The sequence below is a fragment of the Phlebotomus papatasi genome, chromosome 1 (assembly GCF_024763615.1).
Source record: "Phlebotomus papatasi isolate M1 chromosome 1, Ppap_2.1, whole genome shotgun sequence".
In the NCBI taxonomy this organism is placed as follows: Eukaryota; Metazoa; Arthropoda; class Insecta; order Diptera; family Psychodidae; genus Phlebotomus; species Phlebotomus papatasi.
Genome location: NC_077222.1, coordinates 42,750,162 through 42,771,550, shown reverse-complemented (window position 1 = coordinate 42,771,550; position 21,389 = coordinate 42,750,162). Strand labels below are relative to the sequence as shown.

Genomic DNA, 21,389 nt, shown 5'->3' with positions numbered 1-21,389 from the left:
AACTCTTCAATATGGACATACTTTTCTCTAATGTTTAAAGGCCATATCAAGAAAAAACTATAACTGCAAATTTGAACGAATCGCAAACAGTACCAGTATTTAGGTATCACTCCTCCATTATTGACATAATCAAAAAAATTATTTATAAAGGATAAAGCCATTAAATTATAAGTATAAAGGCTATCAAAGAATACAAGAATTGATCCGCAGGGCGTCTTCCATGACGAGATCCCAATTCAATATAGGGGAAAGTGCCCATGCTTTGCTCGGTCCCAAGGTTCATAATTACTAATTTTTTCCTATGTTTTTCTATAAATGTGACTCATCGCATCCATATTTTAAAAACTGTTTAAAACATATTGCGGAGTCACATTTAATCAGAAATATAGGAATAATTTAGTCATTATGAAGCTTGAGACCGTGCAAAGCATGGTCACTTTCCTCTATCCAACCATTTGACCTAAAGGCCTCTACTACAGGAATTTACGTCCATATTGAAGCAAACTGTCTACGCTTGTGTAGGAAAAACTGTTAAGTATGGACATAAATTCCTCTAGTGTGTAGATGCCATAAAAAACGATGAATCGCCCCGTAAGAGAAGGACGATTATTTAAAAATCTAAGAAATATGTACTTAAGAGAGAAATTTTCTTGTACGTTATGAAAATAAGAAAATAAAAAGAGGTTATATCTTCGTACAACTAAATACCTTAGATGTTAATTTATCAGATCTATTTTTGTAAGGATTTATAATTTTTTCTGGCCAAATTGTATTTTTTACTACTCTTTTGTTTTTGTTCTTTATCAAATTGAAATTCAATGTATAGTTTCGTATATAAAATGCTATTGAATACATTTAATTATATTTCAAAGTTGTCTATTATAAATCCATCTATTTTAATCATTTTAGTGATCGGTTGATTTCATGAATAAAGAATTACTATTATTTCGCATAATGTGTTAACAGAACTTGAAATATATCAGATTTAAAAATTATGGAAAAAACGTAAATCTCGAATACTATTCTACCAAAGTTAACATAATTATAGGGTAGCCCCCTTATCTGTGGGGCTACATTGATATATGCTTTTTTCGTCTAATTCTAAATGAAGCTGATCGTTACGATTATTTTAATTAGATCCACATTTGTGTTGTCTATCCAAATTACATCAGCATAAAAACAGTTTACATTAGAAATATGCGAAAAAAATCGTATAACAATGTAGCCCAACAGTCCAAAGTAGCCCCACCTCCCCCTATGGAATATTAAGATTCATCATTCTAATTTAGTTTATCCGTCACAATTTCTCTTTCGGTTAAATTTTGTCATAATATCAACATAGAGAAACACTCAGCAATGATGATACTGTATGGCAAACTTATGAATAGAACTGCCGAATGGAAATCCTTTCTTTATTCCTAAAATGCACACATTGCTTCTGAATTTAAAATGTTCTGTGTGAAAGAGCTTTTCTGCTGCGCCATGAATGCTGAAAAGTCTACGAGAGTCACACACATGAGCATAGTATGATATAAATGGAATTTAATTAGTAAATTTGCATTCAACCCTCATTCATGCGATTTATTGTGCACACACCCATCTGGGTGAGCATGAAAGATTACACGCGTTTGTGGCTTTTCATTCATTTTCCATGTGCAAAATATGACTTTTTTGCTGCTACCACACTGATTTTGTATGTATTTCTACTGAAAGCATATTTCTACGTTCTTGGAATGTCAAGAGATTTAAATCACCATGATAGTGTACTTCAAACACATTTATTTCCTTATAAAGTAGCTAAATTTCAATTAAAATTAGATTGGATATAGCAAAGGAGTGGTAATGCGTCCGAGCTTTGTGAAATGCACGAACTCTGAACTTAAATGCTACAATACTCTAGAAGTAGTTTTGTATAATTTATCTATAATAAAATTCTTTTGAGGTTTAAGGAAAAAGCACTATACGAGTTCGGGGATTGTGCAAAGTTTTCCTACTGCGAGTTTTTTTAGTTTACCGGTTCACATCTGATTTAAACCTCACCTCAAAATTCGCCTAAAATAGTTTAGAATAGAAGTGATATACATTACAAGTCCAATGAACAAGTTCATACTTGTCAAAGACTCCAAGACCTTTCTAACAAATCTTGATTTGCTTAAATCGATAAAGAAATACACCCTCTAAAGACTTTTTACATTTAACCTTTAAAAGCTGTTATTAGGAATGACTCAACGGTTTTAGTATATGAACATATTGTTCACACAGGTAATCTCTAAAGGTCTGTAATTGTTGTGAAATATTTTTGTCTTACTAATTAAAGATTTTCAATATTATTTAAAAAAAAAATTAAATTTTAGAGATTAAATTAATAATCTCAATTAACTTAGTTCTCGACAAGGTTCTAGATAATTTTCTTTTAATATTCTCGTGCCTGATGATGACATGGTCGCCATCTTGATTTGACGTTTCTGTCCGCCATTTTGAATAACTGTCAAAACTTAAAACTCGTCCTATTGGATTGAAATTTTAGTATGTTATAGCTCATGTATATACCTTTTCAAGATGTATATTTGTTCCGACTTAGATCGAGCAATTCCCTAAATACAGAGGCTCAAAGTTTAATATTTTGAAATATTCATATTTTGGCGATCTTTATTTTCTAATCCTGAATTTTGATACCTAAACGAAATGCCTCAGTAATCATTAAAAATGGTTGAGTCTTATTTTATATATTTATTTACACTTATGCAATTAAAAAAAAATAAGCGAAATATGCATTTATTTATTTTTATTTTTTCATCTTTGCAAAAACAGTTTTTCTGATCCTCAAATAATATGCTGTTATAAACAAAAACATTACTTTTCTTTTTGTTTGTTTGTTAGATCTCATCGCCTAACGTTAGCGCCGCTTTTTTGTGATGGTTTCGATAAAAGAAGCTCCCCGTAGTTCTGTATTCATGAAAATGTCAAAATTTTGAATTTTGAGCCCCAGTATCCGGACAATCGTTTGACCTATGTCGTATTCTATATATGTTTTGAAAAGGCCTTAACATCAGCTAGAACATACCAAAATTTCAGCTCAATCGGATGAGATTTTTGTTTTGACAGTTATTCAAAATGGCGGACAGAAACGTCAAATCAAGATGGCGACCATACCACCTTGATTTGAAGAAATTGGATAATTTTTAGCCAAATACTTCTATAATAAAGCTTTAGAAAGACCATTATATGCAATTTTATAACATAAGTCTTGCGTTCTTAGAAAAATAATAGTGCAATAAAGTATTTTAATAAAAATAATGAACAAAATCGAAGTGGATTATTCTAGCCAGATAAATTTAGAATAGATTTGGGCAATTTACTACTCTGAAATCGATTTTGGAATTGTAGCTTCAGATAACTTTTACACGGAGCTGTTTTTGACAAAATACCTATAGTAACATTTCATTGACTATTACTGAAACTACAAGAATTCTATTGAGGATCACTGTTCCTTACTTGGTACTTAACATATCCCTATATACTTTGACATGGTAGACCAGATCGGCGAAGACTATCAATTAGTGCTAGAATTAATAAAAGTCTCACGAACAGCAGAGTGCAAAGTCACCCGCAACGACGGTACATTAGAAGATTTACGAGCACAGAAGAAAATGGTTCATCAATTGATCATTTTACAAATAATGTTTGTGAAGAATTAAAAAACAAACGAACTTATTAATGGTTATAACAACTCTAGGGCAATTTCGTAAATTTTAACTAGAGTTTACGGACATTAACGAACATTTTACAAAATATTATATTTCTGTATGGTAATACAAATCAATTCACTTGCACAGTAAAAAAATGTGTAAAATTTTACTACTATAATAGTGCAAAATCGACGATTTTAGTTGTTTAAATTAAAAATGTTTAAAAAATACACAACATTTTGGTAATTTTTTGTCACGTGATTGAAAATTACCACTATTATAGTTCCAAATTTTCAACAATATTGTTTAATTCGAAAATGTTGAAAATTTGACACCATTATAGTGGTAATTTTTGACATTTTACTACTATAATAGTGGTAAAAAAATTTTCAACAATGTTTTTTGTGCAGTAAAAGTGTTGAAAAATTCTAAAAATTACCACTATTATAGTGTGAAAAAATACACAACTTTATGGTATTTTTTGTTACATGATCAAAAATTAACACTATTATAGTATAATTTTTCACATTATTATAGTGTGAAGCCGTGTGTATTTCAACCAAAGTTGTTGAATATTTAAACAAAAGTTGTTGAATTTTTAAACAAAAGTTATGTAAAAATTGTTGAATTTCCATTTAAGACTTATACTTCAGTCGAGATGCATTTCGATGGGCAAAGGTCATATAGAACATCAAATATTTATAAGTATAATAAATATTATATATCGTAAAGATTCGAGCATCAGATGTAAGCATCTCACATTAGGGGGGATCCTGAGACAGCAAAAAACATTCCATATGTCTAAAAAAGCAAAAATTCAACATATATGTAGAATTCAACAATTTTTGAGTTTACACACAAAAATTCAACAATTTTTAAATTCACCAACTCCAAATTCAACAACTTGAAATTCAACAACTTTAAATTAAACAATTTTTAATTAAACATTTTTTCCAAATTTAACACTATAATAGTGGTGTGAAAGATTACACACTATAATAGTGGTAATTTTTTTTACTGTGTGCGAGAGATTTGAAGGTTTTTCCGATATTGTTCTGTGTCAGTGTGTTTCCACCATAACTAAACATATTTTTGATATATTTTTGTACTTTTCTTTTTGTAAATGATGTACTTTTTGCTCCTCCAACATAAAAACTTCATCCATTTCTTACTCTCAATATCATGACTTTTCTCACGTATAGAATCGGTACTTGATATACTTTGAATGCTAAAACCGTAACGCACATTTTCAACTTAACGTATTTCTCATACATCACATTTGCTGGGGCAAAAAATCACAGAGTTGGGTGTAAAAAGGGCAAAAGGGATTCTGTATGCATTGTTATATTGGTGGTGAAAGGATACAAGTTATATAAAGAAGAGCGGATTACCATTTCAACATTCAACATATATATAAGTAACTTTCTTTTTCCAAAGATAAATCACTGGCAGATGTTTGCCTGAATTCAATATTTGCCAAAACATCATGAAATATCCCAAATATATAGAGAGAACCCCAGGAGAACATACAAGTGATGATCGACTTGAACGTTTTCTCTGTATGTTCCTGATAAGATTTGTGCGTTTTATATTCTCTCACCCAGTTACTTTTCATACTGCCAAAAAACGGACCTTTTTTTCTCTAATACCCTCTTCAAAGTGCTACGAATTCATTCCACCCCCTGTCCCGGGTATCGATATGTTGTGTATTAAGATATCCGAAATTGAGGCGCCAAAAGGAGCTTTCAGCACGCTGTTGCATTCAAAAGAGCCAGGGCATTTCCTTTGGGCGCTCATATGGAGGTGGATTTGTGAGCATTTACCCCATCGTGTGATGCCTCAACCCCTTAATGCGATATAAATCCGATACAGTGTCTGGAAGCATGGAATCTACATGGGTTTTGAAATTGTATATTTATGAGCTGAAAATTATCATGTGAATTGCTTTTTGCTCACCAAAAATATTTCTGTGTTTAGATGAAAACTAATAAATATGCCAATGCATGCTAACCCTTTCTCCTCCCAATTTACCAAACATCTCTGAATAAAAAAAAAATGTACAAAATAAGAAGGAAAAGTTTTTTTCTTCTCTGGCAGTTTACCCTAGCAGAAAATCTAATTATAAGAAAAAAGGATAAAAGAAAACAGGACGAAGTTTTAAAACGTAATACCTTTTTCCCTTAATGAGAGAAGTAATATAATTGTTTGCTAAAAGAAATTCTACGAAATTCTCTGATTTTATTATTCAAAACCAAAAAGTATATATAGCAACTTATCGATTTTACTTATTTATCTACAGAATGTTACACTTATCGTTAGAGCTGTACCCACAACCCCGTCGATATCATCGAAAATTAACTACATTAACGTCTATTTGTGGTATTATTTTCGTAACTTTAAATTAGTAATATATTCAAAAAATCGATTTTCCATCATTCAAAAAACACATTGAACCAGGACCTCATTTGATATTACAGGGGTACGTACAGTACGTACAACGGGATCGGAAATCTTTGTTTTTTAGACTTTTGTTTTTCCCAGTTTGCCTTTGGAATCTTTGTCTTCGGTAATTTTTGTTTTTTGGAAACTTTGTCTTTGGAAATCTTGTATATCACACATTTTGCACAAGTATCGGAAATTTTGCACAAGTAAATATATTTCATAACTTCCCAAAAATTTCCCTTTTCTCAGAAAATTTTCCTTTACCCCAAAACGGGCGAAACTAAAAACTTCCCAAAACACAGAAAATTCCCCTTTGTCTCAAGGGACAACAATAAGAACTTCCAAAAAATACCGTTGTAATTTTATTATTTTATTTAATAAAATATACTTGTGCAAAAGACAAGATTTCCAAAGACAAAGTTTCCAAAAGACAAAAGATTACCGAAGACAAAGATTCCAAAGACAAACTGGGAAAAACAAAAGTATAAAAAACAAAATGGAAAGAACAAAGATTCCGCAAACCACGTACAACTCATGCCAAAAGTAAACTTTTTTACAAATTAGTTTTAAACATCGAAAATATACCCAAAAAATACTCATGGCTAGAGTTATGCCAAGTAATATTGAGTGAACGATATTTTGTTAAAATTCATCTATTGTAGTTTTAAAAAAAATTAAATTATAAGTCCTTATGTTTGTCGTCATCTTGTTCTATAAATATCTAAATTCTCAACTTATTTGAGGAATATTGACTTAATGTAGGGGATTAGGTGGAATTTTAACTTTCAAAACACCGATTCATTCGTTAGTTTTTTTTTAAATCTTAATACAGTTTGCTCAGAATATAAAACCACTTTTATGAAAAACGAAATGAAACTATAGGAAACATTTTAGTCAATTTTAAAGATGCTAATCATCTTTCCTGGAAAATTTAAATATCGATTTTCTTGAAATTTTACACACTTGTTCTAGAAATGTTTGAATATGAACAAAAGAGATTTGATACGAAGAATTTCTTCATTCATCATAACTTATTTTAACCCTTTAAGGACGATTGCAACACCGATGTCCCAGAAAGAAAATAATTTTTCCTGACTACCTGAAATTATTTTTTCTTATGTTTGTACGTAATTCCTAAGTCGAAGTTTGAATGAATCTAGGGTATTTTTTGCAAGTCTCCAACTATTTGCTATATACAGTGGCCGCTCTATAATCCGAATCGGCATAATCCGGACGAGCTCTCGACGGTTACATATAAAATAATTTTGAGGTTATGTATGCATGTCTTGTCTGTTCATCAATGAAAATGAATTATCTTGTGAAGTTTTTGTTTAATAAATGAAGTATAATAGCATAGAATTCTATAATTATGTCTTTTTAATCTTTTTCAATTTAAAAAATTAAAAAAAAAAATTTAATTCAAAAAATCCAAACGGATTACGAAGTGGGCATCTGTCATATTGTCTCCCTATCATCCGAATTACAAAGCGGGCACTGTAGTAAATATTTAATCTTAAAAATTACGAATTTTTAAATACTTATATTGAAAAATGATTATAATTATTTTTTATACTTCCAATTTTTTTCAAGCTAAACCGTTTTGGAAAAAGAAACTACAATACTTATACGTAATATTTTTCATTAGACTGAAAATTATTATTCATTGGTATTGTCAGAAATATTACTTAAATTTTTGGGCTATTTTTGTCCCTATCGCTCGTAGAGGTAAAAAATGCATCAAATCAGAATCTTTTGGATTTTCCAAAGTCAGATGTAAGACGTTTCATTGATTTTGTTTATCGGTTTAATTTTTATTGTTGATTTTCGGTCCGTAAAAAGTGTCTCGTCGTTAAAGGGTTAAAAGCAAAATTGTGCGTAAATTTCTATATATCTTAATTTTTTATATAAATTTCTATAAAAGATCGAAATTTTGATTTTTTTAAAATACCTGCTGTTTATCCCGACCTATACTTGACTCGTAAAAAATGTTTAGCCTTTTTGATTGTCTATTATATTAACTATTGGAAGAATGATTTCCGAATATCACACCAAAATCTGATTTCTAAGATTTATAAATTTAATGGAAATATTCTTGATATATTTTTCCCTAGTTCAAAAGCTCAAATAAAAAAAATCTTGATTTAAAAGATTAAAAAAAATTGTTTATTTTGCTTTTATAACCCTAAACTATTACCCCTTATTAATTATTTATGAAAATGTATAGTTTTATGTTTAAAGGCTTGTATCTCAAAACAGACAAATGCTAAAAGTGCCACTCAAATCGTGAAAGTGCGATATATCTGGTCCCATTGTATTGACTCTTCTTGTTCTTTTCAACATCAGAACAACTTTAATTCTATTAAAAAAATACTTCAATTTCAGTAATTTAAACTTTTTAAATGATGTCATTAGCGAATTTTGAAATTTGCATAATCTTTAATCAACCTAATTTTATCACGTCTTTAATTGCAAACCCCGGGAAACGTCTTAGTGTTCTTAATTGATGAAACAATACTAAATTAAATTTCAGGAAATATAGCATTGAACTCTCCCTCTTTCTTTCATTAATTCAATGAACAAAAAATTAATGTTCCTTGCATACTTTTTTAAAGTTTGAGCATCGTCTGATATTAAAAGTTTCAAGCAGGACAATACAAATGCAATGGTGTTTCTTCAGTAGAATGCTTGTTCACTAATAATACATTTCAATTTTAATATAGTAACTTAAATAAGAAGTTTTGTAAGATATTAAACTTTCTTAAAATATCGTCTTCGACAAATAAAAGTTCTTCATTTCTGTATCAATGGTATAATATTTATCAAGCTTTTAATTTCAGTTTAAAATGTTCTTTCAAAGTTGAATAGAAATTTCAAATGTTAAGAAAAGTCTCTGAATGGAAGTACATTTTCCTCATACTTTCACAATCAATGGTCCTGACACAAATATGTTACATATTATATAGTTAGAATCCACAAAACATTTCCCGAAAAAAAACCCTGTTATATACAGCTATTTGAGCTCCCACGCAAGAGTACATGTTTCAAAATATGAAAGTTTAAGAGCTTCTCTTTCATGTTAAGCATCTTGAACAAATATGAGTTGGAAGATTAAAGGGAGATTAAATGGGCATTATCAGCACGAAAGTTGTGATTTTTTTTGCTACAGAGAAAATAATGTGCAGTGTTTGCCTCTTTTGTCCCACCTCCATCTATCTTCTCCTTGTCACCCATTAAAAGAACACGGACGTTTGTAATAATTTACTTTATTTCGAGGGAGAGGAGCTTACCATTCTACATATATCTCTGTGGTAAAATGGATAATAAATAGAATCTTATCACTTAAGGACAGTCGCTTGAAGCCATTTAAATATCAGATTACCATTCTTTCTGTCTCTCGATTTTTCTTAGAACATTTTTAAAAGAAAAGGAACAAAGAAAATAATGTTTGCCAAAATAGGAAGATTGAGAGACAAATTTCATGAGGAGTTGAACATGGGTCGTACTTATGGATTTGTTCCCGCAAAGCGGAGTGGATTCAGAGCTTGGATAAAGTCAAAAATTCAAACTTCACTCAGAGAGTAGATTTTCCAAGAAAAGAGACCAAAAATGTCGAGAAAACACTGCATTGCCATTTAACATGATATATTCATGAATTTTCCTCGTTTTAGGATTATTTCACGTCGTCACCTCGACTGACATTTTCGCACATGACGCAAAAAGCGTAGTATGAGTTGGCACACATAAACTTTCTACTCTTGCGAGGTGGACGGAAGTGGGTGAAATTTTCAACCCTTCTCAATCATTCACTTTTCTAACACTTCACGCCACTCATCCGGGCACATACGCCTCCAGAATCCATTAATTTATTCACTGAAATAATGCCCTCGAGTGCTTCGGGTTATGTTGTAATTCTTCATCACATTGTAGCATATAATATAGGGGGCTTTTGAACGTCAATCGCGCATCAAGAGCGCGTAGTTCAGTTACATTCATCAAAATTATTTAAGAGAATTTTGCATAAATCAAACAAAGCTTAAAATGGCTTATAGTACACATAAATTTCTTAAGGTAACGCGGGTCCCATATATTTAAAGATTTTAGGAATAACATTTTTTTTTTCAAGTGAAGAAAAGTACAATTTGAAATTAAGATAAAAACCAAGGTTTGAACATTTTCCACATTAAATGTATCGTGACTTCGGGACAAACATTTTTATTTGTAAATATTTTTTGGAGTGTGAATAAATAAGTAAATAAAAAGGAAATAATTGTTAACCATTTCTTCAGTGGACCAATCATTCCTATATTATCTATGAATACTGAAGATGTCTCGTCAATAGAATACTACAGTATTTACAACTGCGCCTGTCTTTACTGCTCTAGTGCATCCATATCTTTAAAAACATACCTATTCTTTAATATAATATTTAGAAAACTATTTTATTATTTTTTTAAAAAATAGTATTTTCTTAAACAAGCGGTCTTTTCATCGATTGTTAAACACAAAATAATTGTAAATCATTCTTTTCAAAATTCCTATTGTAATAAAATGTCTGATTAGCAACTCTTTCAGTCAATTTCAAACTTAAGAGATGCTAGTTTATTTTATTTATTTATTTACTTATTTGGTATTTTGGATACGTTTTTAGGTGACTTATAAATGAGTTTAAATCGGGTTTAAACCGATTAAGAAAATAAAAATCCTCTCAACATAAGAAGTCTTATATAGTAGGGGAGACTGGGGCAAAAAGTCACAAATCGAAAAATTCAAAATTCAATATCTTACAAGGTAAAAAAGATAGCGGCTCAAATTTTTTTCTATAGATAGCCTCCATAGACCTTCTTCAATGTCGTAAGTTGCTTAGAATTCGAATAAGGAATTTAGAAAATAAAAAATATCGAAATTTTTAGCCCTATTTTTGAAATATTTTCCTTGCAGAAGATAACAATTATTACCTACTTATTTTCCAAAATTGATGCACTGGTGAATATTTTCTAAATAATTTGTATTTTTTGAATACGAATCCGCTATCTATTTTAGAATTTCACAAAAGTTCTTTTCTCCAGAAATCCTTTTATTAAAAATGGCCACATGGGGTAAAAAGTAACAAAAGGTATAGAGCAAAAAAGATTTGCAGTCTCTTGTGTTTTTTTTTTCTAAAATAGCTTGAAAAGCGCTTTTCTCGTTTTCTCACTTTTCTCGCAGAGAAAACGATGTTTTACAAAGGTGTAGATGAATAAATTTTCTATGAAAATATGTCCTACAGGTATTTTTTCAAATTTACGGAAGCCTGTAATAAAGCGAATCAAAATATGATAAAACCCAATGTCTGATACTTTTTGCCCCAGCATTTTTGAGAATAGTCACAAAATTACTTTTTAGAAACTGGCTCGATAAATCGTCGGTTGCCTCAGCAACTGTGCTAACTGCATTTGCTTTGTGTCAGCATTCGTTGTAAGCAACGCATAGCTGCGCGCCGTTTGCAACGAATGCAGACAAAAAGCAGATGCAGTTAGCACAGTTGCTGTGGCAACCGACGAAATGTATTTGCTTACAAAATACAGGAAAATTACTTTCACAAAGTTGTAGAGCGGTAAATTTCCTATAAAACTGCGCTAATTAGAAATTTTTGAAGCGCTCGAGTAGCTTATAAAAAATAAACTATCCGTTTTGTGACTTTTTGCCCCAGTCTCCCCTACAAAAAATTATATGTTCAACATTTTTTTAAATTATGTTTTCATTTTATTATTTATTTTCCTATTTCCAGTATATTCTTCATTTTGCCATAACTTCTCTATGATATGTTTTAATTTGGTACGTAAACTGTCCCATGCTCCCCTGAAATTTAATTTTTTGCTGCTAATTTTACGCTGCCTTTTTTTAAATAACAAAGTAAAAGAATGATTTGAAACTCAAATTGAAAAGAAAAATATCAAATATTCTAATTATCGTGACAATGTGTAAATATCCATTTTAACCCCAAAACTAAGCTATTTCCTTGTAGCAAAATGTGCCTTATCTCTCTCAACGATCAGTTGCAAATATAATTAGGAAAGCTCAACATCAAAGACTATGTGCTTTCCTTGGAGAATTCTAACTGAAAATTATTTGTTTGTTCACACGCAAATTGCACAAATGTTGTGGCATCATTCAAATGTTGACTTTTCATCTTCAACACATGGTGCCATATGAAGATTTCCACTTGTTTTCACTTCTATGCAATTGCATTTAGAATTTTGAACAATTGAGAAATTGCCTCATTATTCTATAAAGTGTTTCATTAGAAATCAATGTAACTTCCGTTTGAGTGCGCACACACGACAGGAAATAGATTTTCAGATTTCGCTTCCTCCATAAAATTTATATTTCTTATATATCTGCACCAAGGATTCCTCCCAACTTCTCATCTTTTGGTCTTTCGCGGTATAAATATTGAAAGAATCAGGATGGAAAGGAGAGAAGGAGAACATGAAATGGAAAGGAAATGGGTGAATGTATTAAACAGGACGACAAAAAAATAAGAGACAGAGAAAAAGAGTTTAAGAGAAAAATTCTGTTCATAAAACCCCAAATACCAATCATAACTTCCATTTCCACGACATAAAGTAATTTTTGTGCATTTTCCTATTTAAATTGAATCAGCACAATTTTCTTGATGAATGATCTCATTTTCTATATCTCATATGGCTTTTTATTGGAACATTATAAGAAATCTACCACATCTATGAGATAGTATGGAAAGTTTCAAGCATGCATCTTTAGAATTTTCAGTAAATATTTAAAAATGTATTATTAGCATACCCTACCTCAAATAAGTAAATCTAAATTTCCTAAAACTTGTATACAATTTTTTCTAAATACTTTTAAATTTCTTACTAATTCTTTTTTCTAATTACTTTTAAATTTGGAAAATAAATATCTTATCTTATCTTATCTATCTTATCTTAATTATCCCAGACGATCTAATACGTTGTCAAAGGCAGATTAACCGTTTGACCTTGACAACTCGTTATAAGGAATTACTCAAGGTGATTCTCACATGAACAAAATAACTGCCTAGAATGCCTCATAAAGCATTTCGTAAATTTGTAATAGAGTTTTGTGTTATGGTTCCGTGATGAAAACCTAATTGTAGAGAAAGATAATTAACAAAAAAACTTTCCCTTGCGATGCAAAAAAAATATGTTGAATATTAATTCAACATCGTTTTTACTATCATTTGTGTCCCTGATTGCAAAAATTTTCAATGGTCTGCAAAAAGCTGCTGCAGTAAACACACATATAAACCAAATGAACTTCAGCATGTAATCTTTGGAGCATTTGGAGCATGTGTTAATTATGAATTCACTGGTTTGTGGTTCATACCCGAAAATTGGCCACATTGGAGCACGAACAGAGTGTGAGAGAGGAATTAATTGAAAATGTGAATTTTGATTAATTGCAAAACGGACGCAAAACATGAAATCGATGTGGTTGCAATATTTTTTTTCCAATCAGTTAGTGAAAGTGATGAAAATAATTCACTAGGTTCTGTACTGAAGCATTTTATCAGTGTATTCACACATTTTTGATAAATAGGGCACAGCGGGGATGATGGCACAAGGATAATTTTAGTTCAAGTTATTTAATGGACTCTATACACTAGAGAAATTTATGTCCATATTGAAGCAAATTCCCTACGCTTGTCTCTGAGAAAAAAGAGGGTGCGATTAACTTTTTTTCCTCATAACTTTAACACCTGTTAGGTGTAAAAATATATCAACATTTTTTAATGTTAATTTTACACCTTTTTAAGAGTAAAATTAACATGAAAAAGGGTGACTTAAACCCCCAATACACCTAGAAAGGGTAATGTTTACACCGATTTCTGATATTCTGTTATATACCCGATTTCTGCAGGGTAAAGTTGACATTTCCGGAATGTTATTTTAACTTTTTCGGATTTCCCTCAGAGTAGGAAAAACTCTTCAATATGAACCATATGGACATAATTTTCTTTAGCGTGTATGCGCCATAAGGCTGTGTGATTTTTATTCAAATTTAATAAAATACTATTCTTTCGAAAATAAGTAGCATTTTTTATTAAAAAAAAAAAAAAAACTACACGTGAACAGTTAGAAAAGGAGTAATTATTTCAGGAGTGTGCAAGAACCGTTTGAAACCGAATAAACGTCAAAATAAATTTGTTCAGGTAGCGTTTTGACCATTGACGTACAAGTCTCATTTGACGTTTGTTCGGTTTTAAACGGTTCTTGCACACTTCTGAATTATTTGAACGATAAAAGCTACAAGTTATTGTGAACGTTAATCTCTCTTTTAAGTCGTACTTTTCCATAATTTAATTATTTATAAAATAGCGTCATATTGCTGAACCAATCTCGATTAGCGAATGTATATTGTGACAGTATCAAGTGTGATTGGAATGTTCACCCTCTCTCCTGAAAATTTTTGCGTGCATAATGACAATTTCCCATAGCGATTATGAAATTTATTTCAACCTCCAACCATTGCGTTTCGCAATATTGCCAGTATCCCGACATCAAGCAATAATTTGAGACATAAATGAATTATATCCAGCGAAATAGAACTATCGGAACTATCACTATTTTCAGTCTTGAAAAAAAAAACTAAAAAAAATCTATTATAAAAATCGGTTTATCGTGTGTCACAATATTTGTGAAGATGTGTTGCGAAAATCAAATTTCAAATACAAATTGAATTTTTAATCTCATTGAGGAACAGTTATCTTAATGAAAATTCCTTTTATAGAACTTAGAGCACGTTCTTCAAACATCCTTTGAAGTATCTTAAATAAATTATTATACAATTCGTCGTTGCTGAAGCTAAAATACTCAGAAAACTTTTAGCTGTTCTCAATGAATAATTTACAGTGGAAAACTTGCTACGTGAAAATGTATCCAAATGGAAAATAAAATTTATTTAAAATAAAAAAAAAACAAGTTGAGACATTTTACCTAATTCAGCGAACAATCTTTCTGGAGTACATATGTACAATTTGTAGCTCAGAGCGTGAGTGGGTTCTGCACAATCTCAGATAAGACTAAGAATTAAGAAACTGTAAATTTGTGTGAAAACTTGATCCTCTAATAAAGTACCAGGGTGGTGTAGTATTTTAAATTTGAAAAAAAAAAATCTTCTCTGCATTTCAGTTGTTAATCAGAAATACACAGTTCAGGTGCACGATGAATACGTCATGACGGGAAATACGGCGGTTCTCAAGTGCCAGGTAATTAATTAGGATAAACCATCCATGTGAAAGGTGGAAAACTTTATTTCATATTTTGCAAACTGGAAAATGTTAAGTGATTCGGCATACTGGAAAAAAGTCCCATTCATACTGAAATTCATCCCGGGAATGCAAAAATATTCTACCCTCACTGAAAAGCTCAATAATTCTGTCCTAATTCCAGGTACCGAGCTATATGGCAGACTATGTGATGGTGACGGCGTGGGTGCAAGATACTGGAATGCATCTCTATCCTAACACGGACATCGGTGGGAAGTACACTGTTCTACCCAATGGGGATCTGTACATCAGCAATGCCGGGCCCAGTGATGGCTTTAAGACTTACACGTGCCGAGTGGTTCATCGACTGACAGGTAAATCCATCATTTCACCTAAAGTCCACTCTGCTCTTTCATCCATCCAAACAGGAGATTAAAGTACCTCTTTTCGATTAAAAAAAAAAGTACAGCTCATTGCCTGTGCTTCAAGTATTGATTTAAAATGGGTATTCGAAAAAAATGTTAGTTTTCAAATCATTTATTGGCTGAATATCTCGCTACTTCAGCAGATTTTTCAGGATTTAATTTATATTTTTAAAATAATTTTACATCACGGTGCAATTCACTTTCAAGAACATTTCAGTTTTATACAAGTGGTCATTATAAAAATCTGCAGCACATGTTGGGCAACAAATTTATTGAAAGAGATGGAAAAACGTCCCAGAATTTTAAAATACCCAAACACTGGTTTACTATACTTCTAACGTTAATTAACAAATCAAAAAACCATCATAAAACATAAAGTTGTATAAGAAACGTGTCTCTTGCAATGTTTTTGATATTTTCAGTTTATTATCAAATAAAAAGAAATATTCAAGAAAGATAAATCAATTAATAAAACAAAAGAAACCTAAATTTTGCCTAAATATGTTGAAAAATTAGCCCTCGACATTGATTAAAATTTTTGACTTTCGAAATTTCAAAATGGAGGTTTTTGGGTGATATATTCCTAAAAATAAAAAAAAACCGCTCGCGTCGTTTTCGTAATCAAGTACAAAACATCTTCGGATGATAAGGAGAGAAAGAAAGGGAAAGAAAAGAAAATACTGTTGCGAACCTGCTTTAAGGCATACCCTGCTTGGGGGATGCTGCACGGCGCTATTTAGAGAATGAGTGCCGTGCATTGCTGAATTTTCAATTTACCCCTATACTTCATGTGAGCAACACATACTCGCCACGAAGGTAATCGACCAATGTGGCAAAAATGAACAGATCAGCGAGGATCCCTTTTACAATGTCCTTAGATCCCTTAGATACTTATTTAACTCCAGAATAAATTTAAAAAAAAAAAAACAATGAAAAAGTAATGTGTTCACGTGGATAAGAAAAATATAATACGACTAATAAGTTTGCGATAAATCATAATCTATCGTGACTTATAGCTACTCAATGGGCACTCAATGGGTCAAGTGGTATGCAAGTGTCCCGGGTTCGAATCCCTTTTAGGTCACCAGGAATTTTTCTAACGTTAAAGGTGTTCGGATTGCATCCAGTGAGCTTCACTGCACTTGATTCCACGGGCATAGGACTGATAACCTCATCCCGTACAATAAAAAATAATAATGCATGTCTAGAAATTCCTTTGCGGGAAGACCTTGTTCCTTCATGGAATGTTGTGCCAGCATTATTTTTATTATTATATAACTACTGCTCGCCGTGGAGCGCCTCAAAAAAGAATCTACCATCCGTCCGCGCACTGCTGCACCGCCATTTTGTATTGAAAATTGAAATAAAAAATTATCTTAGTATTCCTCAAGACGTATGCAATAACCCCCGAAAATTTCATATTGATCGAGTGATCAGCAAAGTCACAAAAAAGTCAACAACAAAATATTACCCATTTTACGCATTCCCCTGGATGCCCTGGATATAACAACCCCTTAAAATAGTCAAATATTGTTGAAACATTGAAAATAAAAAGTTATTTACTATGTTGATATTTCAAATACGGTTCAAGGGGTCCAAAGACGTTTCTGATAAATTACAAAACCCTCTTTACCTCTTAACTCCCATAAATATTCAATTTTGTAACTCATCAAAAAATTCCTTTAAAAGTTTTGTTAGTGAATTATTTGTACATGCGTTTATAAATTTTCAAACTAACATCAATAAATGTTGATAGTTGAGAATCAAATGAGAAATTCAATTAAGTCACACTTCAATTTGGTACTTCCACTGTCAATAAAGCTTGCCTCTTGGCGTTCTTTTTCCAATCTTGTGCACATCCTTGGAAGAATGTGCCATGTCTCCTCCACCCGCATTCTCTCAATCAAATTCACGACAAAAGGAGGCAATTTGCTAAAGTGATTATGGTAGAGCAAAACAGCCACATAGAGACTTCCCGAAGCCAATTTCTCTCTAGGGGTTGCATTTTCTTCGTCTCATCACTTTAATTACTTGCCTTCCCAGCAGTGTGGATTTATCTCATCCTATTTTGCTAAGCTTTATCGCTTTCGCCAGTTTTACCAGCCAAGTGATTAGCTCTTCTTTTGTGCTTCCTCCACTGAAATTATAATCCCCCAATGATGTGGTGCAATATTGTGGAAAACTGAGGTATATAGACAAAATGCCCTTCTTTGCAGGTGAAATGCAGGTATCCGCGTACCCGGGCAGGATAATCGTGACGGAACCCAAGGGAATTGTACAGCCACGAATAAATGTTGAGAAGCATTCATCGCGACATGTGACACTCAATGGACACATTACGTTGCCTTGTGTGGCCCAGGGACACCCCGTGCCGACCTACAGGTGGTTCAAGGAGGAGAATGAACAATTACTGCCTGTGCAGCTTAGCGATCGCCTCACAATCCTAGCAGCTGGTCTGCTTAAGATTCAGAAGGCACGTCTCGAGGACACTGGAAAGTACCTCTGTTGGGTCAACAACTCAGCCGGCGAAGAGACAATCCAAGTCATGCTCACCGTTTCAGGTAAATAAAGATTATTTCGTAGAGTACTAGTTGCTTGAAATCTCACTTCTGACACCTTATCATAAACTACCCAATTAGCAAAAACTACTCCTCATAAAGTGAATTTTTACTAAGTCTAACTGTGCTATCACACTTGCACATTAAAATTTTAATATGATTCACATTAATTGTCGCTGGTGAGAGTCCAAATGTGTAATTTGTGTGTTTGAATCATTTTATATTCAAGGTTTGATCTATTTGTTGATAAAAAGGTAGACTTGGCCCGCAAAATTTGATATATGATTGATTACATGATTGAAACCGGGGAACCATTAAGAAGAAAGTAAGGGCCTTGACAGACTAGAGGATTAACCGAGAGACGGCTTAGCGTAATTATATTAGAAATATTGGTTAAACTACATTTCAATTATTTTCCACTAAGTCGACTCTCGGCTTAAGTCGTAAGTGTGTCTAGGGCATAACACCATCACAGGATCTTTTTAGTGATTACCGATTTTTAACAGAATATTGGCGACATTATCATAACGTCCTCAATTCGTCACTAGACTTACATCTGTTAAGATTCATGTGAAACTTATAAAATTTTAATCATTCGGCTAGCATAGTGTTAAAGGTTGAATGTTGTGAATATAGTCATGCAGTCCTATCTAAAATTTTATTTGAAAAGAAAAGTATAAAGAACTTTTAACATATTACCCACTATATACAAAGAACTTTGGCAAACTTAAATTGAAAGAAACAATGGAAAAATTAATAGTAATACCCGAGAAAGTATCATGAAAGGGTTACAGGAGATAAATTCCAGGGATTTTAACGCGGCACATGGGAAAACTCTAAAGAGAAAAATTTATTTTCTTGAAAGAAGAAACAATCTGAATCAATTGATGTGATGGAAAATGATGTTTAATGGTATTTGATGTTGTTTCACACACCAACAGCTCCACTGACGGCCCACCTTCAGCCCCAGGTGCAGACGGTGGATGTGGACAGAGACGCCCATTTGCAGTGCATAGTGTCAGGTTTCCCCGTGCAAGACATTGTGTGGCTGCACGATGGAAAACCAATCTTGCGAGACAATAGAATTGAAATTCACTCAGAACCACCACGAATCATCATCAAGAGAGTGCAAAAGGACGATCAAGGAATGTACCAGTGTCTTGTAACAAATGATTGGGAACAAATTCAGTCTACGGCTGAATTGAAACTCGGAGGTAAGCAATTTTCCATTCAATTGTATACCACTATAATAATATGTATAGCTTTTCCTTTCTAACAACATTCTTCGCCGGCCTGAAGACATTTTCCATCCACTGGGAAATAGACATTCAAGCCTCAATGGACCTTTCCCACAAATAAAACACACGAGACGATGCAAGACGATACATCGTCTGAGATAGTAAAGATATTACCTCAATTCATAAATTTTGTTGTAAAGCCAGGCAGTTGAAATGCCAAGGGGCTTTGCCTTAGCCTTAGGCTTTTCTGATGACCGAAAACAAATGAAGCGAAAACAGAGAAATCTTTAATTGGATAATTTCTTTTCGAAGAACTTTCTAAGATTTTGACATGAACACCACCAATGGGGGTCACAAAAAATTGTTCTGTCACAAAAAGTTCTGTTATTTCACAAGACCTTTCATTTGAGTCGTCGTTGATCAAATTTCCATAAATAGAAAAGGAATTAGGGTAAAGGCTCATAATTTTGGACAGTCTGCTTATAAGCATCGATGTTCCAAGTTTAAAGTGCGATATTTTCAATACAAATTGATTTTTTTTGCTACTCTCTTTTCAGAAGGGTTGTTTAGAAACTTGGCAAGGGCTTATTGTCTTTGATTTTACCAAAATTAGTCTTAATACGTTTAAAAATGAATTGATATGTAGAGGTGAATTTGACTCTTATTTTGGACAACTTGATTGTTAATTTGGACGACTTGGCTGTAAATTTGGACAGCTAATCCGCCTAAACAGGATGCCCAATGTTCTTCATTTCATGAACCAATCTTACCAAGTCCTCCACCTGTTCATGTAAGGGAACCGTAGAATGTCACAACAAGTCCGGAAACTTTCCATATCATTCATTAAAGTGAGTTGACTTCGGTACTCCAAGTACGTGCGGATTAGCGCATTCCTTGACCTTTCCGGGAGCCTTTCAAGGCTTTTCTCACTACATCTCGTTCGTAAAGGTGATGCTCCTTTGTTTCTCCAGGCATTTGTACATCTTACTTAGTCCTCACAAAAGCTAAAACTTCACGAAATTTCGAGAGAAAAACACCTGTCCAAAATAAGGAGCCATCACCTCACTGGTGAATGTCTTAGAAAATTTCCCATTTTTCACACGAAAAATCTAATTCACAAGGCAAATCTCACTTCAGGTCAAATGTACAAATCACCACTAACGTGAATCAACACAATATTCAATGAATATTCAATAATATCACTCAAAAAAAGCGAAGAAACATTGTTAGTACTTCACCACAGCTAAATAAAACTGAAGTAAACACGAAGTTCTGTCATATTTCTCGTAAGCAATTGCTCACACTGATTTTTCAACAAAGCAATTTCAACTCAAATCATATTCAAAATTTAACGTATTTAGTGTTAAAATCTTCCAAAAAGAACAAATATTTAGATAGAATTCATTATTCATCAAATATTTGATTAAAAATCCATAATTTTAATCAATTTATTTTTAGTGTCCAATTTTATCATCAAAGTGTCCAAAATAAGAAACTGGACAAAATTATGAGCCTTTCCCCTATAATCATTTGAAGAAAAAAAATTGCCGTCCAACATACACAATTATAAACATCCTAAACTCGTAAAAATAAAAAAGTTTATGGAACTTAGAAACATTTTTATCGTAGACACACCTTACCTTCTCCCAAACAATTCACCCCGTTCACCCTCTTCGCTTTAATATTTGACTTGACCTTATAGATTAGGTATCACTCATAGAGCGGTACTGATTCCTCCTAAAGGCATTCCTTGTGTTAGCCTGTGAATTCCTCATTCGCGAGGAACGTTG

General features: G+C 32.3%; 1 protein-coding gene across 2 annotated transcripts in view; it reads left to right on the top strand.

The window, feature by feature from the left end:
* The window catches only part of LOC129799292 (cell adhesion molecule Dscam2), a 163,136-nt gene that overhangs the window by 113,178 nt on the left and 28,569 nt on the right, over positions 1 to 21,389 (top strand). For both annotated transcript variants that reach the window (XM_055843035.1, XM_055843036.1), the window contains exons 6-9: positions 15,302 to 15,378; positions 15,563 to 15,752; positions 18,020 to 18,364; positions 19,303 to 19,575. In XM_055843035.1, the coding sequence (XP_055699010.1) occupies positions 15,302 to 15,378; positions 15,563 to 15,752; positions 18,020 to 18,364; positions 19,303 to 19,575 (885 nt within the window). The remainder of the gene's footprint in view (positions 1 to 15,301; positions 15,379 to 15,562; positions 15,753 to 18,019; positions 18,365 to 19,302; positions 19,576 to 21,389) is intronic.